Source organism: Ambystoma mexicanum, chromosome 6q, assembly GCF_040938575.1.
Source record: "Ambystoma mexicanum isolate Mex_15411 chromosome 6q, UKY_AmexF1_1, whole genome shotgun sequence".
NCBI classification, from domain to species: Eukaryota; Metazoa; Chordata; class Amphibia; order Caudata; family Ambystomatidae; genus Ambystoma; species Ambystoma mexicanum.
Window position 1 is genome coordinate 1,309,510,559 of NC_090937.1, and position 20,062 is coordinate 1,309,530,620.

General features: G+C 45.2%; 1 protein-coding gene across 12 annotated transcripts in view; it reads left to right on the forward strand.

The window, feature by feature from the left end:
• Positions 1–20,062, forward strand: part of PROM1 (prominin 1) — a 922,577-nt gene that overhangs the window by 504,419 nt on the left and 398,096 nt on the right. For all 12 annotated transcript variants that reach the window (XM_069631918.1, XM_069631917.1, XM_069631924.1 and 9 more), the window contains 2 exons: positions 2,510–2,573; positions 2,968–3,057. In XM_069631918.1, the coding sequence (XP_069488019.1) occupies positions 2,510–2,573; positions 2,968–3,057 (154 nt within the window). The remainder of the gene's footprint in view (positions 1–2,509; positions 2,574–2,967; positions 3,058–20,062) is intronic.

Here is a 20,062-nt window from a genome sequence, read left to right on the forward strand (position 1 = left end):
TGAGTTCCGGGGGATTTGCTCTGTCATTATATTGGTGAAAAACGAAGGGTTTAAAAGTGCATTTTGCTTTTAAAAAACAAATGGAAAAGGGAATGGGCGAAATAAACACTTAAACGAAAGATGCTTAAAAATTTTAAATAAAGTCGAGTCCTGTTACTTTGCATCATTAAAAATACTTCCTCTGATGGGGCACCAGGTTAATTTAGTATTTAGTATTTATTAAGCGCAACCAAAACCCTGGGGCATCTGGGCGCTGAAACTTACAGGTTATACAGTCATAAATGTATAAATAATAACAGATCATGTTAAAAGAAATTGCAGTGCGTAGGATAGTACAGGTGAAAATAATATGTTAATCAGACAAATATATACAAACAGTGGCGGATAATAAGCAATTTAAGGGTATATGTACAGCATTGGTATTAGGGGGGCATCCTCAACATGAGGGGCAAGTTTTATGATGAAGTAGGTGGGATGTGTTCCTGTTCCAGGAGCCAAACTTTGACCTTGTTACGGAAGCAAGAAAAAGAAGGTTCTTCTCGATTGAAGATAGGGAGCGCATTCCATTTTTTTGCAGCAAGGACTGGTATGCTAACTCCACCCGCCCGTTGTTGGTTGAACCGTGGGATGACCACGCAATGTGATTGCGCTATTCTGCTAGGACGCGATGAAGTATATTGTGAGAAGGTGTTGCAGAGGTATAAAGGTGCCTGATTATAGAGGCATTTGTGGGTGAGTGATAGCGATTTCAGGTTTTTTATTTTGCTTAATATTACGGCAGTTTATATTCTGTCTGGTTGCAGTGAAATGATGTTTCCTTGGAATATTGCAAGCCAATCTAACTGCATTATTTTGCATGACTTGCATTTTATTGACATTATGTTGGGAAGTTCCTAAATAGAGTGCATTGCAATAGTCAAGCTTGGATAAGACTAGGGCTCTTGCTGCTCAGATGCAGTTGTTGTGGTTAGATAGGGACAGCAGGCTGTGATAAGCTTGCATGTATAGGCTGTGGATGAAGCAAAGGCATTGGTTTGTCTCGTGAGCGAAAGTGCAGAGTCAATATGAAAACTTAAGGTTTTCACATCATTAGCTACTTTAATAATATTGCCGTCAATGTTGAAAGTTTTGAATGTGGTTCCTAATTTGTTCAGTTTAGTTGGAGCGCCAAGGAGGAGTAATTCGGTTTTGCTATCGTTTAGACTTAAACCATGCTTAGCCATCCATATTTGGATAGTACTATAGATATCATTCAGTGTTTTGCTGTCTACAACGTAATCACCAGTGATAGGGATGAGTATCTGAGTGTCATCTGCATAATTTGTATATGTGACACTCAGATGATCAAGTATATAGAAGAGAGGCTTGGTGAATACGTTGTAGAGAGTTGGGGACACACAAGAACCTTGTGGGACTCTAAATGTGACTGGAGTGGGTGAGGCTGATGCAGAATGTGCAAAGACCCTCATGGATCTATTGCTGAGGAAAGATTTGATCCAAGAGTTGGCTTGGTCCGAGAAGTGTGCAGCAGATGACAAGTGTTTACACAAGATTTCATGATTCACTAAGTCAAATGGCGCTGATAAGTCGAGGAGCAGGAGCAAGGCAGATTTCCCTTTATCTTTTAGTATCTGAATTTGTGTCTTAAGGTTGATAAGCGCCGTTTCGGTAGCGTGTCTAGGTCTGAAGCCTGATTGTCCTAGTCCCAACAGGTTGTTGGTTTCTAGATATTGCTGTATCTGGATATATGCTGCACGATCAAGAAGTTTTAGCAGGAATGGGACAGTCGTAATAGGTCTATAATTAGAGGGGTTGTTGGGGTCCAAGGAAGGTTTTTTTAGGAATGGAGCACCAACGCGTCTTTCAAATTAGTAGGTACAGTGCTGGAGTTAAATGAGGCATTAACGAATGCGGTAATGAACGGAGCGAGTACGTTGGCAGCTTCCTTGATACGCATAGCTGGGCAGAGGTTACCCTTGCAATTGGACGGTTTGAGTTTGAGTATGATCATCTCTACTTCTCTAGTTGATAGAGGTTTGAAGTTGAATTGTGGCATATGTGGAGAGGTTAATGACATAGAACCGACGTCTGCAGCATGAGCAAAGTGACAGGAAAGCCAGAAAAGGAGCTGTTTGTCCGGTTTAGGTTGACAGGGTGGAGGGGGTGACATATATTAGTTGACCCCCTTCTGACAATTGGTAGTGATGTTCCTATTTGGATCCCATGTCCAATCCACAGTGATTACAGTTCTATTCAAGATGGCGACGACATATGTAAGTAATGAAACTCAGGGATGTAAAAAAAACAACGCACAACATGGAAAACTCCAGTTTAACAATGTCCTCAAAATCTGAACACAGAGTGTTTATGATGATTTGGAAGCTGCTAGTGTTTTTCCCACTCTTCACTATCCTTGACTGCACGTTGGAGCATTCTATCACAGATCTCAGTATTTGCCAAGCCCGCCATGTGATTTTTACCAACATTTGCTTATCATTTCTTTTTTCAGCAAATTGACTATTTGGTGAACCAGTACAACACTACTAAGAACAAGGCCATGTCAGACCTGAATAGTAAGTAGTCTTCTGGATGTTCTCCCATCCGAACACGTCATTGCACCCATCATTCATTTGGAACACAAGGTCATGTGTAAATGACCCTTACTTCTTCCCCATTCTTGCCAATTGTTACAAAATGCTCTTATGGACACACCGCCTGAATGAAATCTATCTTTACAAAAGTATCGCTGTACGCAGAATATTAGCTAATATTTTGTCCGTTGGGAGATGTTCTCATCGCACCCACCAAAGTTTTTGTTTCCAAATCACTGTGTATGCACCAGCACACAATCCTACTGTCTTGAAAACTATTAATGAAACTGCAGGTACTAGGGTGGTGGAGATGATGCTATGGAATAAGTACAGCTTGATGTTGTTGGCCTCACCTGTGTTGCCTCTGCATTTTTAGATATCGGGCCACTCTTGGGAGGCAGAGTTCAGGAGCAGTTGGGCAGAGAAGTCCGCCCTGCCTTTGATGCAATTCTGAATATGGCTGGAGGTAATGTAAAACTGCTTATTACTGCTGGGCCACAAATTAATACTTCTTTGTGTATGTGTTATGTTTCTTTTCTCCAAGTAACGCATTGTAATGCTTTTATTTGTTTTGCTAAACGGTTGTATATCTTAGTGCTTTTCATGAGCAGTGTATTCTGTAGGTCACAAACATTTAAGTGCTATTTGTAGAGGTCTTCTGCTTTATGGCTTCAGACTATGGCTGGATGAACTTCTCCAAAGGTGTCCTCGCACATATAGGCCAGTCACTTGTGAGGTGTTTGGAATCAGCCTTCCCCATAAAATGGCCCTTCCTTCATCCCCAGAACCTTGTATAATCTTAATTTAGTTTTTATTAGTTCCAGTACAAGTACACTGGAGATAGAAAAAAGGTTTAACATACCAGGACTCAGGAGTTGAATGGGAGATGATATAAAGCCCCCTGGAGTATAACAGCTGCCTGCCTTCACTTGCAGGTGTGACAGGGTCAGAGGTCTGTCCCTGTCAGGAGGGCATGGGGACCCATCTCAGCCTCGGGTGGGACGCTTAATACTATCACTTCTCCAACGGTTCTGCATGCTTAAAAGAAGAATCACTGTCAATCACCCCATGCCTGCACAGAACAATCCTGGCAAGTTTCGTTTTCTCTTTGCCCCACATAATGTCCAGCATCAGCAAAAATGGCGGGACAGCCAGTGAACAACCAAGTCCAGAGAGACAGAGCGCCATGCAATACCCAATCCAAACCGCTAGGCAATCCTCACCAGCACAATACCAGTGTGCATTAGAGTGTGGAGCATCCCCAACTGATGGCCGTTGTACTCACCTGCAATTGGGACAGCTGCGCGCACACTCTCTAAAATGGCATCTCGAACCATCCGGAGAGCCCTCACACGAACTAGGACATTGAATGCTATGGGCTGCCATTACCGGAGACCGGTGAACCTGCGTATGAAAAAGGGGCAAGGCTTAGGAATGTCTCCTTGCTTGTAACACCTCCCTGGGGAAAAGGACAGTTAGTCTTTAGCCCGAGGAGCCAGTAGAGGGAGAGAGACAATGTACAATGAGAGCAGTAAAGGGAGGACAAGAAGAAGGATGATGTGGGTTGTTCGGCTGAGATCAAAGGAGGAGAAGGAGGACCAAGAGACAAGGCGGAGGTAGGACAGAGCAAAAGAGTGTAGAGGAGAACTGCGGAATTGCAGCTGGAATATGAAAGGTGATTACAGTTTACCCACGATTCTGGGATTACCGAGCTTCACCCTGATGGAGTGCTCTTTGAAGGCACAATTGCTGAGGGGTAGAGGCAAATTCTATCTCACAGCAAAGTCGCCCCCTATTTCCCCTTTGGGGATGATAGGGGCCGATTTCAAGTTGCCTAGGGTCGGTAGCCAACCCTTACGTTACCTTGATGAGGGATCTGTGTGATAAGATAAATTGCTACCCAGACTTCGAACGCTGCTCCCTTTACGCCACACTAAAGAAGGCCTTCAGCAGAAGGGTGTTAAAATGGGACTAGTGTGAGAATTATGGCCACCTGGTAAAGCTGCATAACTATCCTCAGGTATCACAGGTGGTGCAAAGGTTCATGACCCCTCAACCCTATCTGCTAAAGTACCCAGATCCATGTGTGCACCGGTTTAGACTCCAATTACGCACAAACCAGTTATCAGTACGGGCAACCTCTGGGTCTCTATGGAAGCTGTCCACCGAAGAGCGTTACTGCATAATTTGTCAGGTATGGACAAATATAGAAACAACAAAGCACCTGTTGACAGAACGCCCGAGGTTGGGCCAGGTCTGTATGATCATTATGGGGAAAATGACGCATAATTACGAGTCTATAAAAAACCCAGAATTCTGGGCTTATTGTACAAATACGGACTCAAACGAAATGCACTTAGCACTTTACAAGGTATGGCAAATGGTATTGCAAAACCTATAGGAAAATGGTCAATAAGAACAGAAATGAAGATTTTTAGGTAGTATTGCAATGATGGTTTATAGGAAATCATATTTGTAGGTAAGACTTCTTTTAGTATTTGAATATGAGCTCGCTGCAGTTGCTAGGCCAGGTGTCATTCAGATCGTGCAAGTGCATGGGAAGGGGAAAAAGTGTGGGGGGAGGGGAAGGGGACAGTGCAGTACATGTAAAGGTTTCTTTGAAACTAAACACAATAAATTATTATTATTATTAAAGACTAGAAAAAGTGACTAATGAGAAACCATAGGTCTATGGAAGACCTGAGGCTGAAGAGGTCTAGGAAAGACTTGAATAAGTTAATGTTGAGAACATGATATCTAGGGATAAAACTCTTTTAAGCATCATGGTGTGTGGTACGCCACGATACCAGCTAGGTCTCTTCCTTCCAGACGTTGAGAAGAAACGCAAGAGTGGAGTGAGAATCACTGGAAGATCACCTTTACAAGCTGGGAGATGAGAGGCTAAATCAGGAAACCCCAGAGGGCTGCGAATAGGTCTAAAGATGCATCATGAAACCAGGATGACTGCAGAAGGGTCAGCACTGTGAGTGGCACCTCGGACAGCCTTTCCAGGGTAACCTATCTTTATGCTGTGTTTAGATTAGTGCTGTACTTTTAAGAATAGTATTTGGGAACTCTTTGGTTGGCCAAGCTTTTGCACATTTTGTATTTTAGGGTATTTAACTTAGGGTAGCCAGGAGGCTAAGGACTTGTTAAGAATATATTTTGGATCCTTCCTTTGGCCCCTCCTTTGGAAGGATAGGCTGTTTCTAGATAGGCTGTTTCTAGAGAGAAGTGACTCTCTAAGACTTGGTAACGAACGTTATGGTTCTGGAAAAGCCACACTAGAGGTATTGGATACCCCAAAAGGATCACACTATGTGTTGTCCCAACCCTGACACTGTTTTAGTAGAAGTTGCCTCATCATTTGTAGTGCTTTCCCTAGTTCCTGTAGCTGCTGATTCTAACCTATTTCCTGTCTGGACACAGAGGAAACTTTCTGGTTTGAACACATTTCTGTTGCATCCCTTGCCTCCTTTCTTGACCTTCCTACCAATCATACTTTCACCATTCTTACTTTTACACTCTGTGCACCAGTTTCACTTCCTTTTGCACCACACTATTCTTCTTACCCTTTCGTCGTAGATCATCCTAGATCTTGAGGAAAATGCCAAGGTATAATTCCTTTATGTTCTGTAGAGGTCAAATCTTTTCACTATCTCTAAAATAAATGTTTTGTACCACGAGACAAACTGTTGATTATTCATATTGACTCATTGCTGCGCCTTCCAGGATTATTTAACATCATTCAAAACAAATCTACATGTTTTTCGCCTCCCGCACTGTTTGTACGCTTCCAACAATGTACCTGTATGTAAAACTCATAGACCCTATACATATTTTGGCAGCATGACCATGTTAATACAGGTACTGAAGCGTGCCACAGAGAACTGGGATTTAAACATATCACAAGTGTGAGTTCTAATTAACATAATTAATACCATGAAGGGAAGCAACATCACATGGTGTTTCATCCTCACAACGTTTCAGGAAATGAACCCACATGACCTATGGCCCCAATAAAAACTGTTGACATCACAAATAGCAACAACACAGTTGGGGCCTTGAGCAAATTTGGTTTAAACACGTGGTGCATTGACTTCTACAACTCACTAAATTCGATGCACATATAAAAAAATATCTCTGAAGTGTTTTCGCACCACATGAAATCTTCTCCCCCTCCTAAATGAATATGGTAAGCTCCTTATAGAATGGTATCAGTGTGTACAGACTCAAACGTCACTGCAGTTGTTGCACGGTACAACGTTAGACTACAATTCCCAATTTTATGTCAGGATAAAATTCATTCTACGTTACTTTCTAGGATTAAAGGGCAGCCTATTAGATTTCCGTACTGCGTAATATACCCGCAAGTCTCATTGACAGCCCTCAAAATGCTTCCCAAAGTTATTTTTATACTCCACAACCGACTGAAACACTGAATGCTATGCCAGTAAACATGTCTGAGCTATGGTGCCAGTGATGACTAGAAACAATCCTTTTTGTATCTTTTCCATACTTTTTAGTCGGACCCCCAGCACATCTTCTGACTGATTTTGTGATCCTGACCTGTTATTTCTTTTTAGGAGTCTTCCAAAAATATTTTTGTCAGTGATCTGTGATGTGAGAAAACGATCCTTGCATCTTAGGACCACAGTCTAGAAGAGCGAGGTTCAACATTTTGGGTTTAGCTTTACCCAATCCTCCAATATCCAGTCACACTAGTTGCTTCCTTTGTCTATCAAGTGCTGAGTGTCTACACCTCTACAGTTCTGAAACTAAATAAATTGCATGTAGGTTTGAGATCCCGCAGAAAAGAATAATTTATGGGAAAGGGAGAAGGTTTTCTTTCACATGGAGGAATTCAAACTCCAAGGTCTAAAACATTTAATAGTACAGTTTTGTTTCCCTCTACAGTCTGAGGGTAATAGACCTTTAGTTTGCAGCTCTGTACTCAATTTACTTTTCAGTGAGGAGCGCCAGAATCAGCCAAAGACTGTTTCATTTGCAAAATAGGAATTCAAACTTGATAACCACAATTTTGATTTCTTTCTTTTTTCAATCTATGAGTCGTTAAGGTTGCACAGGGAACATGCTAGGAGGCTGCTTGGAGCACATATGTTTAATAATAACAGTGTCCTTTAAGAAGAGGAGTAAGTCGGCAGGTGAACCAGGGGAGAAAGACAGCAAACCCAATACCCATGACCTTTTCGGCCAGACGACCATTACTCAAGAAACCTTCAAGGCAGAAAGCGTAAGGCCAGGAAAATAGACTGCATTGTATGTTGAAGATACAGAGGGCCCTCCCGCGTAATTAACCAAGCTTGGGAGGAGGAGCAGCAGCAGCCGCAGCGGTATTGTCCTGGGCTCCAAGAACAAGGAAGCACCACTGAGAGAACAGCAATGCCGGTGAGTTGGGGAGACCGAAGCAAGACTGCTCTGTGTTGAAGTCAAGGTTGCAAGCAGCAACTTTGTATAAACGAGCCCTGGAATCAACATTGCTGAAAACGTGTGATCAAAGACCCAATTAAAGCTAAACTGCTGATGAATGTTTGAACTTAAGAAGGCAAGATACGATACCGTTGACAGAGTGGTCCGGCACTGCGAATGTGCTTAATCGAAGGTCTCTGTAAGTTATCCCGCCAAGAGAAATGAAAGTAGAAGATTGATGAAAACAATTGTGTGAAGTAAATCGAAGTGATCTTGCAACGGTTTAAGCAAAACCGATTGCACATTCGAAAGTTTTTTGATTTTGGTAAAAAGAGGATCCAAACCCGAACGAGGGAGGTCCATGGTCCGAGCCCAAACGAGGGAGACCAAATGTAAACATTGAGATATTGTCATGATTCCTGCCCCTCATGTCCCCAGCCCTCCAAGATGTCAGGCTGGAGCCAGGCCACGATCACCTACATGGGCCTCAAGGGCCTCTGCATCCCTCAAAGACCCACTTGCAGTCAGACTTGGTGCTTGTGGCACCAGACTCACTCACTCCCTTAGGATAACATAGGGGATTGGACTTGTAGTGCATTGATGGGGACAAGATGGATGCCCCCACATATTTCGGTTCCCAGAACTGCATGTGCAGTCTAGTCTTTTGGGTGTGGTTCAGCCCAGAGACACCTGGGATACCCAGAGACTATTTAAGCCACGCCTAGGCTAAGAAACATGCTTTGGCCCTCATTACGAGTTCGGCGGTAACCATGCCGCTATTGGTGGCATGGCTGCCGCAGAAATCGCGTCGGGGTCTGGGTACTTGGAATGAGGACTTACCGGGCCATTCCGCGTTCGGAAGGCCCGGTAATTCCTCCCTCCAAGGACCCGGACACGGTCCTTCCCCATTCCCTTTTCAGCCCCCATAGAGCTGAATGGGAATGGGAGAGGGAGCAAACAACGGGCCATTACGAGATGGCCCGTTGTTTGCTCCCTCTTCCCCTCGCGGGACCCGGTAAGCATGCCTGGTTTTCCCAGGCGTGCATACCGTGTCCCGCGAGGGGAACTTGTAATGCGGCGGTACGGAGTGAACGGCGCCGGCACCCTTTACGGCGCCGTTCACTCCGTACCACCAGGGTCGTAATGAGGCCCTTTGTGTTTTCTGCACTTGCAGTGTGACACTCACCGTGTTCGGATCGGTCTCCAGTAGGCCTGCATCTTTCTTCTGCGATCAGCTCCTGCAAGAACAAAAACACCGTTAGGAACAGCCTTACCTTGCGGTGCTTCTGCCCATCATTCATCGCTCCTTCTGTTCTGCGGGCATCTTCGGCGGTGTCATTCCCAGCCCGCCGCGCTGCTTCCTAAGGAAAAGGGAAAAGAACAGAAAAAAGGCATTAGTAAGCATTCAGCAAATCTTCGCTTATTTTTAAAGACTGTACGAGCTTCAAACGCTTATCTGAATCCCAGCCGCTCTGGGGGAACTCTGTCTCCGGAACTTCTCATCCATCTGCAAGAGGGAAAAGACACTCCAGGTTAGCGTGGAAACATCTAGAGACGCCGCATACCGCGCTTACTCACTGCATTTCTTCTTCATAACCGCCATCCACGCTGAAAACGTCGCAGCACCTAAAAGACACAGAAAAATAACTCAGTTCAATACAAATACGAAAGGGTTGCATCGCGCATCGCGCTCTCACTCACATTCAGCACTACTCATCTCAGCAGCACGCCGCCATCCCCGGACGCCGGCCATCATCTAAGGAAGGAAAGGAACGAAGTTAGAGAACTGTTCAAAAGACTCATTATACTTACCTGTCAGACTCTTGCCAGTGAAGTAACTAGTCAGCAACGAGCCCGCATCAAACAACGCGCCCCTGCGCTGAAAGCAGGACGGAGAGCACACTTTCCAAGAAAACAAGGTGAGCTGTGGATCAAAGCGAAGGGTTGGACCCCGGGGAAGAAGGGGTTCAAGCACACAGAGACAATAGGGAGTTAAACTCTACCAATCCTGTGTTTGAGACCCAGTCTCCAGTCGAGTAGACTCCAGGGAAGTGTTCGAGGTCGGAAGAGGTCAGAACAGGCTGAGTGACGTCCCCGTGGATGCCAGGTGATCGTTACAGATATCAAGAGGATCCGAGCCCAAATTAGAGGTCCGTGGTCCGAGCTGAACGAGGGAGACTAAGTGTGAACATTGTGATAAAAGGAGGACTCAGTCTGAAGAGGGAGGCCCATGATGAACATTGAAAGCGAGAACTTGTGCATGTAAAAAGCCTGCTAGGAATGGAACTTTGAGACTTTGTTGTTATGACAGACCGTCTACAGTAAGAGACTGTTATTGGAAAAGAGGCTTTAGCAGAAGGCCCTGGTGTCTGTGCTTTGAATTGTATCCTCGTGGCTGGTAAGCCAGAGTGTGTGCTATGCTTCAAAGTGCTGCTTTACCCTGTGCTGAAAACATGGGGAAGGGAAGCCAACTGCTGTACTGTCCTGACATATTATTTCTTGAAAACTTTCCTTTTTGCATGCACCATTGTCCCACACCTTTTTGTATTTAGAAGTAAGGATTGGTAATAGCTTTATTAGTACAGGCCCTTTTGTTTTGCCCGAGACTTGACTAGGACTGCATTATAATTATTTGATGGTCATAGCTTGCTCCCATCCTTAGATTTGAAGTTCAATAAACACCCTTGAACTGTGATCACTTATGTCTGTATTCACTGTTTGATACCATGCCTTCCTTACACCCCCTATAAGTAGGTGCGCTCCCTCTGGCACCATTGAATTTGCACATTTACCGCATTACCCCTTCGATCTATCTATCGATCGACACTTTCTTTTACTACCGTCTTGGGGATCCACAACCTAGTTACCTTATCCATGCTCCCCTTTCTTTCTCATACTCCCCCAGGCGAGACTCTATTATCACACACTCCTACCCATCAGCTGAGCATGCCACCCAAAAGGAGTCATACTCCCCCACATTTGCTGGAGGCTTTGTAACCACTCCTTGTTCATTCAGCCCGTTTGCTCCAGGCGGTGTTGATCCTGAGTGTTTACTGTGTGTCTTATGTCCTCTCCCGTCAACATTCAGGGACATTATAAACTTACTCCTCCCCTTTTTACACTTGCAATGCTGTAATATCAGCTGGCCCGTACAGAATGTGTTGAGCACCAGAACGAGCACCGGGACAGTTACTTTAAAAATGTTCACCAACCACATAGGGACCCAAGCAAAAAGTGTCACACCAGCTGTCTGATGAAACTGCCTTTGTTTCTCTTGTCATAGTCTTATGGAGTATACGGATTTCCTGTATGCCCTCCGTCAATGTTCCATTAGCTGCTTCATCAGCTGGAATTATGGTGTTGCGGTTACTGCCGATTTTGTGGCAGACGCCACCCTCCATTGTGGTATGCATATCCAACACATATCGGTTCCGGAGTGCCACCAGTCTGACTGCCCGAAGCTCTTCCCTTACTGCATTTAATCCTTTCTTCGTCAAGTTTTTTCTGAAAAAGGCTCCTCGTTTTGCAAAGTGACAGGTGCATTAAGCACCTCCTTCCTCTACCCTTACTTCTTGGGGTAGGAAAGGCTTCAGTGCCCCGTGATGTGTGGGATGAGAGAACACACGTAGCATATATAATTTGCCCACTCCCATACCTCAAGCCATATATCATCGTAACACACATTCCCAGATGCCGTGTCCTGCCTGCCCCAATGTCATCATTAAACATATCTGCATTAAATAAGCTTATTTTGTTTCTGATTCATTCATCATTATTTTTAACAGTGCTTTCTGATCTGCTATATAATCGAAACCAAAGAGAAGAGAGAGAGATCAACACACAAAAATACCAGACTATACCACAATACAATTTATTTCTGCTTTCTACCATTACCAGCACTACTGGGAGTCATATCATCCATCTCCTCCACATGCCACCTATATAATCTAATAGCAGAGAAAAAAGTCAATGATTGCTGAGAGTTACTCCCCATAAAGTTGTTCTCCTCTCCTCCCCTTTCAGGGAGCCGGCGCTGTTGTCTCTGTGGATGTCGAAATGATGGACCCATGCAAGGCGTTCGGCTACCTTGACAGCAGTGGGTGTGGAGTAGATCACTGTGTGCTGTGTCGTAAAGCGAGGTTCTTTACAACTTCTTGTAAAATTACGGACAGAAATGTTGTCTCCTGGGTAGAGAGGCGGGGCTGCAGGTGCAAAAGTCTCTTCTCCTGCTGTGTCTGTCGGTGATGCCTCGCTGGCTGGCTGGCTTAAGTGTGGGTGCACTTAGAGATACTTGGTAAGTTCCTTCAAGTATGCAGTGAATTTGCCCCCCAATATCTGAGCACAGCTGTTAGCATCCAAAAATCGTATGTGTAGGTGTGAGATGTGCATGCATTCTCCTGCCAGTAACAATTTTATGTGGAGTCAAATGATGATCTGCACCAGGTGAGTTGCGTGAGGAAAATAAAGCGATAGGCAAGCAGTAAAGCCAGTCTTTGCCAAGTGTTGCTGACAGCTTGGCCAAGCGCTCTTTAAGCAAGCCAGTTAAATGTTCAACCAAACTGTTGACTTGAAGGTGGTGGTACAATGAGCATAGTCTGTGTTTTATCCCCAGAAGGGCTGTAACCTCCTTAAAGAGATCATTGGCAAAGTGTTGCCCATTGTCTGACCTTAATTCATCACATATTCCCCACCTTGGGAATACCTCTCTAACTATACATTTGGCAGCTGAGTTTGGATCATTATGGGCACAGGGTCCCACCTCAAGCCGATGTGAAAAAGGACATGCCACAACCTATACGAGGCACATCTATCTTGCATGTCGACATAGTCAATATGCAAGTCCCGGAAGGGCCCCTACGGGTGCAGTAATTTTGCCCTGACAGTTTTTAAGGTGTGTCCTGCCAAGAATTTCTGGCAGTTCATACAGTTACTTGTAAATTCAGCAACTAACTAATAGAGGTTGGGCACAAACCAATTCTCATTGATCCTGGCGGCCACATGCTCTTTTGACAACTGCACTGGATAATGGAGCTGCTCCAATGCTACATTAAATCATTAGCTGGGCATTACGGGATTGTCTGTGATGTTCAGATTCCCCACCAAATCCGTGGGAGAAAGGGAACACCCTCTCTTGATCCATAGCTCTTTTTCCTCTTAGGGAACTTCACCGTGCAATTCTGTTACCTTAACAATGGGCAGTGTGTTAAAGGGCTCAGTAGTATTAGTGCTGTCGGGTCACTTGGAGCCGAGTGCCATCATGGGTACCATTTTCTTTTTTTACCTCGGAGTAATTTAGTAGTTGCTTCAGGCGAATAGGCTGCTTCTTTGGCTGCTCTGTCGGCCATGCCATTGCCCTGTGAAACAAAATCCAGGCCCCCTGTGTGGGCAGTGCATTTTATTATTGCTACCTCTACTGGGAGGGGTAACACCTCAATTAATCATGACAGGAATTCTGCATGCTGAACAGGGGACCCATTACTCCTCTTGAACCCCCTCCTTTCCCATCGAGTGAACCCTGAGTGTGGAGGTGACATATGCCGAGTCTGAACAATGTTGACTTCTGAGATAACTAATGCTGTTAATAAAGCCACCAACTCTGCAGCCTGAGCTGATTAAAGAGCTGGCAGCCACATTTAAGACCAGATGCAAAATTCTCCCTCATGATGGTACACCACTGCGGCACCAGTGGGCCGACACCCCGTGCTCAAATCTATTGTTGAAGACCCATCAACAAAGAGCATATCTCCCCACTCTATGGGTTCCTCCTGCACCTGGGGGTTTCCTTCCATCCTGTCCATGTAAGATGAGTAATCGTGAACATATTCCCCCAGTGCAGCTGGCTGCACTATGAAAGTTGCTGGATTCACCACACTACATCGAACAACCTCAATTGCTGGGTTTGTCAATACCACCTTGTATCCCAAGGCCCTCTGAGTCATTCATGTGGATTTTGATTTTTCAAGGATCGCAAAAAGTGAGTACTCTGCGTACAAAATCACTGGGTATCCCATAGTTATGATGGCTGCCTTCTCTGTGGCAAACGTTGCAGCCGTAAGCGCTTGTTTGCATGGAACATGCCCCTGAATCACTGGTTCCAGCAGACCGCTATAATACGCCAGGGGCTTGTGCCCCTGTGGCTTCTTCTGGGTGAGGACAGCCATCATCACCATACCATCAGAATGTGAAAACAAATAGAATTTCTATTTATAATTTGCGGTTTCCAACACTGTGACATGGGTCAGTGCCTCTTTTAGTTCAGGCAACATTTTTGTTCATCTCTGAGGTCCATTTGATGGGGCTTTTGACGTTCTGTGCTTCTTTAAGTGCCTGAAGGAGGGGATTTGTGAATGATGACTAATCAAAAGAGTGTGATTGAGTGTTCCTGGCGACCCGCATTATAGCATTGTTCGGTGTTAAAGCAGTCTGTTCACAGTGCTATTGAAGGAGGAGGCAGAGCGCAACAGTTAAACACTTCACATTACAGCGGATCATGGCAGAGTGTTTTCGAGTGTTCCTGGTGACCCACATTACAGCATTGTTCTGTGTTGAAGCAGTCTGTTTACAGTGCTATTGAAAGAGGAGGCAGAGCTCAACAGTTAGACACTCCATGTTACAGCAGAGCATGGCGGAGTGTGATTGAGTATTCTGGTGTTCCGTGGCGCACTGGGGAGAGGCCTCAGTCCTTAGAGGTCTGCAGATTTGAACTACTCCCATGGGCATTGCCACCCCCCTCTACTAACAGCTATCATCGATATCACGGAAGAAAACAATTCCGGGCCTCGATTGGGCAGACGGTAAATTCCACATATCTTTGGGGAGAAATGAAAAAAAAGTAAGTGATTACTTGTATTTTGGTTAACTACTGCAGTCAATAGCATTGCATTGTAAATGGCTAATGGCTATGGTTTAATTGCCTGACTCCTTGTTTGCAACCCCAACGTTTATTGTTATATCTGTGGAATTGTGTCACTAGAGGCTTGTTCAAAGAAAAGATACAGGGAACTTTTTAAACCATCTTATTACTGCTCACCTAATATAAAGCCACCCACAGTACGTAAATATGGTCTGCGCAGTGTGAGAAACCTGAAGGTGTCTCCCTGGCTGGTCCCCGGGGATCTGTCATCCAGGTGGCCAGGACATGGCCATTGCTATTGGATCCAGTTCCTGGGGGTGGACCAGTGAGGGAGGATTACCTGGATGGGGGGAGTCCCACTCCCACTCCTCCTTTGGGAGTGGGAGTGGGACACGGATGGGTGAGAAGCAATATCTCCCTTCTTTCAACACCTTTTCCCCATCCTACCACTTAGAATATTCCAAAACACTGCCCCCCTCCCTTCCCGACACAAACGCTTTTGCACAAGACAAAAGACAACAGACTAACACCAGAGCCTTTTACCTGACGTGTCCCAATATAAAGGGTCAGGCAAAGTCAGACAATTGACTAGAATCATACACACCTGACAGCCCTTTCCTTTCCCCACAGGGATAAAAGATGGAGCAGAGGAGCACAAGACAGGGAAAGCAGACCGCACGATGTGAGCGCTAACTCAGCACAGCAGTTCAAGAGGAGGAGAAAGACCTCGAAGGCAAGAAGAAACTTTTTATTGAAAAAAGATTTAACCATTGAAGAACCTGATAGCTGATACAGAACTGTCAGCTCGTGCTGGGAAAGCTTGAGCGTGTGCTGTGCTCAGGAGATCCACTTTGTCCCGTTCTCAAAACGTGGGGAAGGAAGACCCCTGGCAATTATATCCAGACTTTATCCACAGGGATAAAAGATGGAGCACAAGACGGGGAAGGCAGACCGCACGATGTGAGCGCTAACTCAGCACAGCAGTTCAAGAGGAGGAGAAAGACGGTGCAGACTGAGAGGGTGACAAGGAGAGAAGCAACCTTGCCCTTTCCGAACAAGGCCAGTGAAACCTCTGCAGAAGGATTCATAAGTCCGCAAACAATAGCCAGCGTGTGTTGCAGCAGATGTCTAGGGTAAATGGAACCCTCCTTGGCTGGTAATCAAGCCGTGGAGAGACGCCGGTCTCTGTGGTACCAACCTTGAATTGAAGGAGAAAAAAAACAAGCAGTTCATCACAGTGAGTCGAGTGAAGAGCCGATAAGAAACCCGAACAATGTTGAACGCTAAATAGCCAACCGCTAATTTGAAGCTTTGAGAAACTTAAAGATACTATTGATGAAAGAGGGGGGAAACCAGCAACAGAGGAGGTCGGCACCACGTGGGTGCTCACGCAGGAGACTCTGGGCGATTACCCGATGGTAGAAACTACCGTAACCGAAGCCTTTGGGAAGAGGCAAAAAGAGGTCAAAGTGGTCATACAGGGGTCTTGTAAAATCCTCTGTACCATCGAAAGTCTTTAACCTACAGATGACAGAGAAGGAAAAGGGAGATGAATCCGGGTTGGTGAAATTAGCGCATGAACTATGTGTTGTAAAGGTTAGAAAGATTGAACCCGTTGGAGGGATGCTAACGAAAAGGTGCGTAGTTCAAGTTCCATAGTGAACTGTTTGGTAAAGGTTGGCAAGAGTGAACCTGGCAGAGGGATGCTAATGAAAAAGTGCCGAGTCCTGAAGTCCCTATGAATAGTATGTTGACCGAAGTGAACCGACCACGGGGTGTCCTTAGTGAATTGTCTGTAAAAGTTGACGAGAGTGAACCTGGCAGAGGGATGCCGACCAAAAAGGGCAAAGCCCGAAAGAATTGTTTAAAAAGACATTAAGATTTGTGAATGCAAGAAGTATTGGAAGACCAGGGGAACTGATTTGTCCCTCTTGTCATTTGGGTCCGATTGCGGCCAAAGGACATCCAGGGGTGAGAAGTTCTCACCCAAAATTAATTGGAAAAGGAACTGTTTAGTTGAATTATTGAATACGATTTGTGAAGGGTCTACGCAACGAAGAGGGGGACCCAGCGTTGAAGCCATCAACCAAAGTATACGTGAAGCAGAACTTTGTGTTTGTTTGTTGGATACATCAGGCCTCGAAGGCAAGAAGAAACTTTTTATTGAAAAAAGATTTAACCATTGAAGAACCTGATAGCTGATACAGAACTGTCAGCTCGTGCTGGGAAAGCTCGAGCGTGTGCTGTGCTCAGGAGGTCCACTTTGTCCCGTTCTCAAAACGTGGGGAAGGAAGACCCCTGGCAATTATATCCAGACTTTATCCACAGGGATAAAAGATGGAGCACAAGAGCACAAGACGGGGAAGGAAGACCGCACAATGTGAGCGCTAACTCAGCACAGCAGTTCAAGAGGAGGAGAAAGACAGTGCAGACTGAGAGGGTGACAAGGAGAGAAGCAACCTTGCCCTTTCCGAACAAGGCCAGTGAAACCTCTGCAGAAGGATTCATAAGTCCGCAAACAATAGCCAGCGTGTGTTGCAGCAGATGTCTAGGGTAAATGGAACCCTCCTTGGCTGGTAATCAAGCCGTGGAGAGACGCCGGTCTCTGTGGTACCAACCATGAATCGAAGGAGAAAAAAACCAAGCAGTTCATCATAGTGAGTCGAGTGAAGAGCCGATAAGAAACCTGAACAATTTTGAACGCTAAATAGCCAACCGCTAATTTGAAGCTTTGAGAAACTTAAAGATACTATTGATGAAAGAGGGGGGAAACCAGCAACAGAGGAGGTCGGCACCACGTGGGTACTCACGCAGGAGACTCTGGGCGATTACCCGATGGTAGAAACTACCGTAACCGAAGCCTTTGGGAAGAGGCAAAAAGAGGTCAAAGTGGTCATACAGGGGTCTTGTAAAATCCTCTGTACCGTCGAAAGTCTTTGACCTACAGATGACAGAGAAGGAAAGGGAGATGAATCTGGCTTGGTGAAATTAGCGCATGAACTATGTGTTGTAAATGTTGGCAAGATTGAATCCGTTGGAGGGATGCTAATGAAAAGGTGCGTAGTTCAAGTTCCATAGTGAACTGTTTGGTAAAGGTTGTCAAGAGTAAACCTGGCAGAGGGATGCTAACGAAAAAGGGGCGAGGCCTGAAGTCCCTATGAATAGTATGTTGACCGAAGTGAACCGACCACGGGGTGTCCTTAGTGAATTGTCTGTAAAAGTTGGCGAGAGAGAACCTGGCAGAGGTAAGTCAACCAAAAAGGGCAAAGCCTGAAAGAACTGTTTAAAAAGACATTAAGATTTGTGAATGCAAGAAGTATTGGAAGACCAGGGGAACTGATTTGTCCCCCTTGTCATTTGGGTCCGATTCCAATACGAAGGACATCCAGGTGTGAGAAGTTACCACCCAAAATTCATTGGAAAAGGAACTGTTTAGCTGAATTATTGAATACGATTTGTGAAGGCTCTACGCAAGGAAGAGGGGGACCCAGCGTTGAAGCCATCAGCCAAAGTATACGTGAAGCAGAACTTTGTGTTTGTTTGTTGGATACATCAGGCCTCGAAGGCAAGAAGAAACTTTTTATTGAAAAAATATTCAACCATTGAAGAACCTGATAGCTGATACAGAACTGTCAGCTCGTGCTGGGAAAGCACGAGTGTGTGCTGTGCTCAGGAGGTCCACTTTGTCCCGTGCTCAAAACATGGGAAAGGAAGACCCCTGGCAATTATATCCAGACTTATTATTTGTGAACACTTCTTTCTTTATTGAAAACCCTATGCCACACTCTTTCTGTAATTAGTTGTAAGGATTTGGCTATCGTTTTTTTTTAGTATAGTCCTTTTACTTTGACAAGACGCCTCAAGGACAGCCCTATTTTTCGTTTGATGGTCGACGCTTGCTCCCATCTTAGATTTAGGTTTAGGTAAGGCGTTTTCCCTCCTGCATTTACAGTTTAATAAACACCCTCGAACTGTGATCACATGTGTCTGTCTTTACTGTTGCCACCATAAGTTCATTACAGCAGTAACTCAGTATGTTTGGGAAAACGTCGACGCAGCCCTATTTCTTCTAGCAGCTTACAGATTTCATGCTTTCGACAGAGCCAAAAATGATGGACTTCTTTAGCGCGACAGCCACGTTGGACTCTGATGTGGCTTCTGTGGTACAGATAACAATGCTATAGTGCTGTTCTGGACTAAGCGAGGATCCAGGCTATAATGTATCCCCACAATAGACAATAATAATTCATAAATATGTGCATAGGTTTGCAACGTGATTCCTTGGGTCCTGCGGATATTGCAACTTTAATAACTGAACGATGTGACAGTATAATTGGGACTAATTTATCCACCACCCCGATACTTGAACATTTGATCTCCTCCTCAGACTCTTTAGTGATAGTGATGAAGGCTACAGTTCCCCTACATCAAACGCATATTTGGAAGAAGTCATAACCCCCACTCTAAATGCAATAGCCTCCAGCATTGATGCTTTGTTCACACTGGGCCTCCGGCGGTAGCCTTGCCGGTAAAAACGGCAGGCTGCCGCCGGAGTTGTGATTTTTTCCGGTGCCTGACTTCATGGAAACACCAGGGCATAACAGCCCCGGCGGTCCGTGAAGTCAGGCGCCGGAAACATGTAAATCCCCATAGGATTCAATGGGAAATGGGATGATGGAAGCAGGTCTGACCTGGCGGGAGGGATGGCACCAGCTCACAGACTCATAGTGTGCCAGTCCGGTAACAACGGTGCCAGCAGGATTACCGGCACCGTTGTTACCGGACCGGCACACTTGTAATGAGGCCCAGTGTTCTAATATTGCTAAGGAGCAACAAGATTTAAAATGTATTGTGGCTCGGGTGGTTGACTTGATATTGGAACATTACGCCACTCCAGTGAGGAGCAAGCTGATTTAATTGATTTAGATCTTCAACCAACACTCTATCAAAAACCAATGGCCCAGCCACCACCACTGATTCTATTGGCCACTGAAGTTGACGGTAATTGGCAAAGCTCAAGGGGGCTTCTCCTGTTTCTCCACACCAGGAACGGCAGCAAGAATGGGAGAACGAGGAGTTATCATTGTCTCCGGTAGCCCCTATCAACACGAGGAAGTTCATATTTCTGACTCTGACCCTATTCCTCCTATTCGAAACAAAAGGCCACGCGTTTGCAATTCTGAGAAAA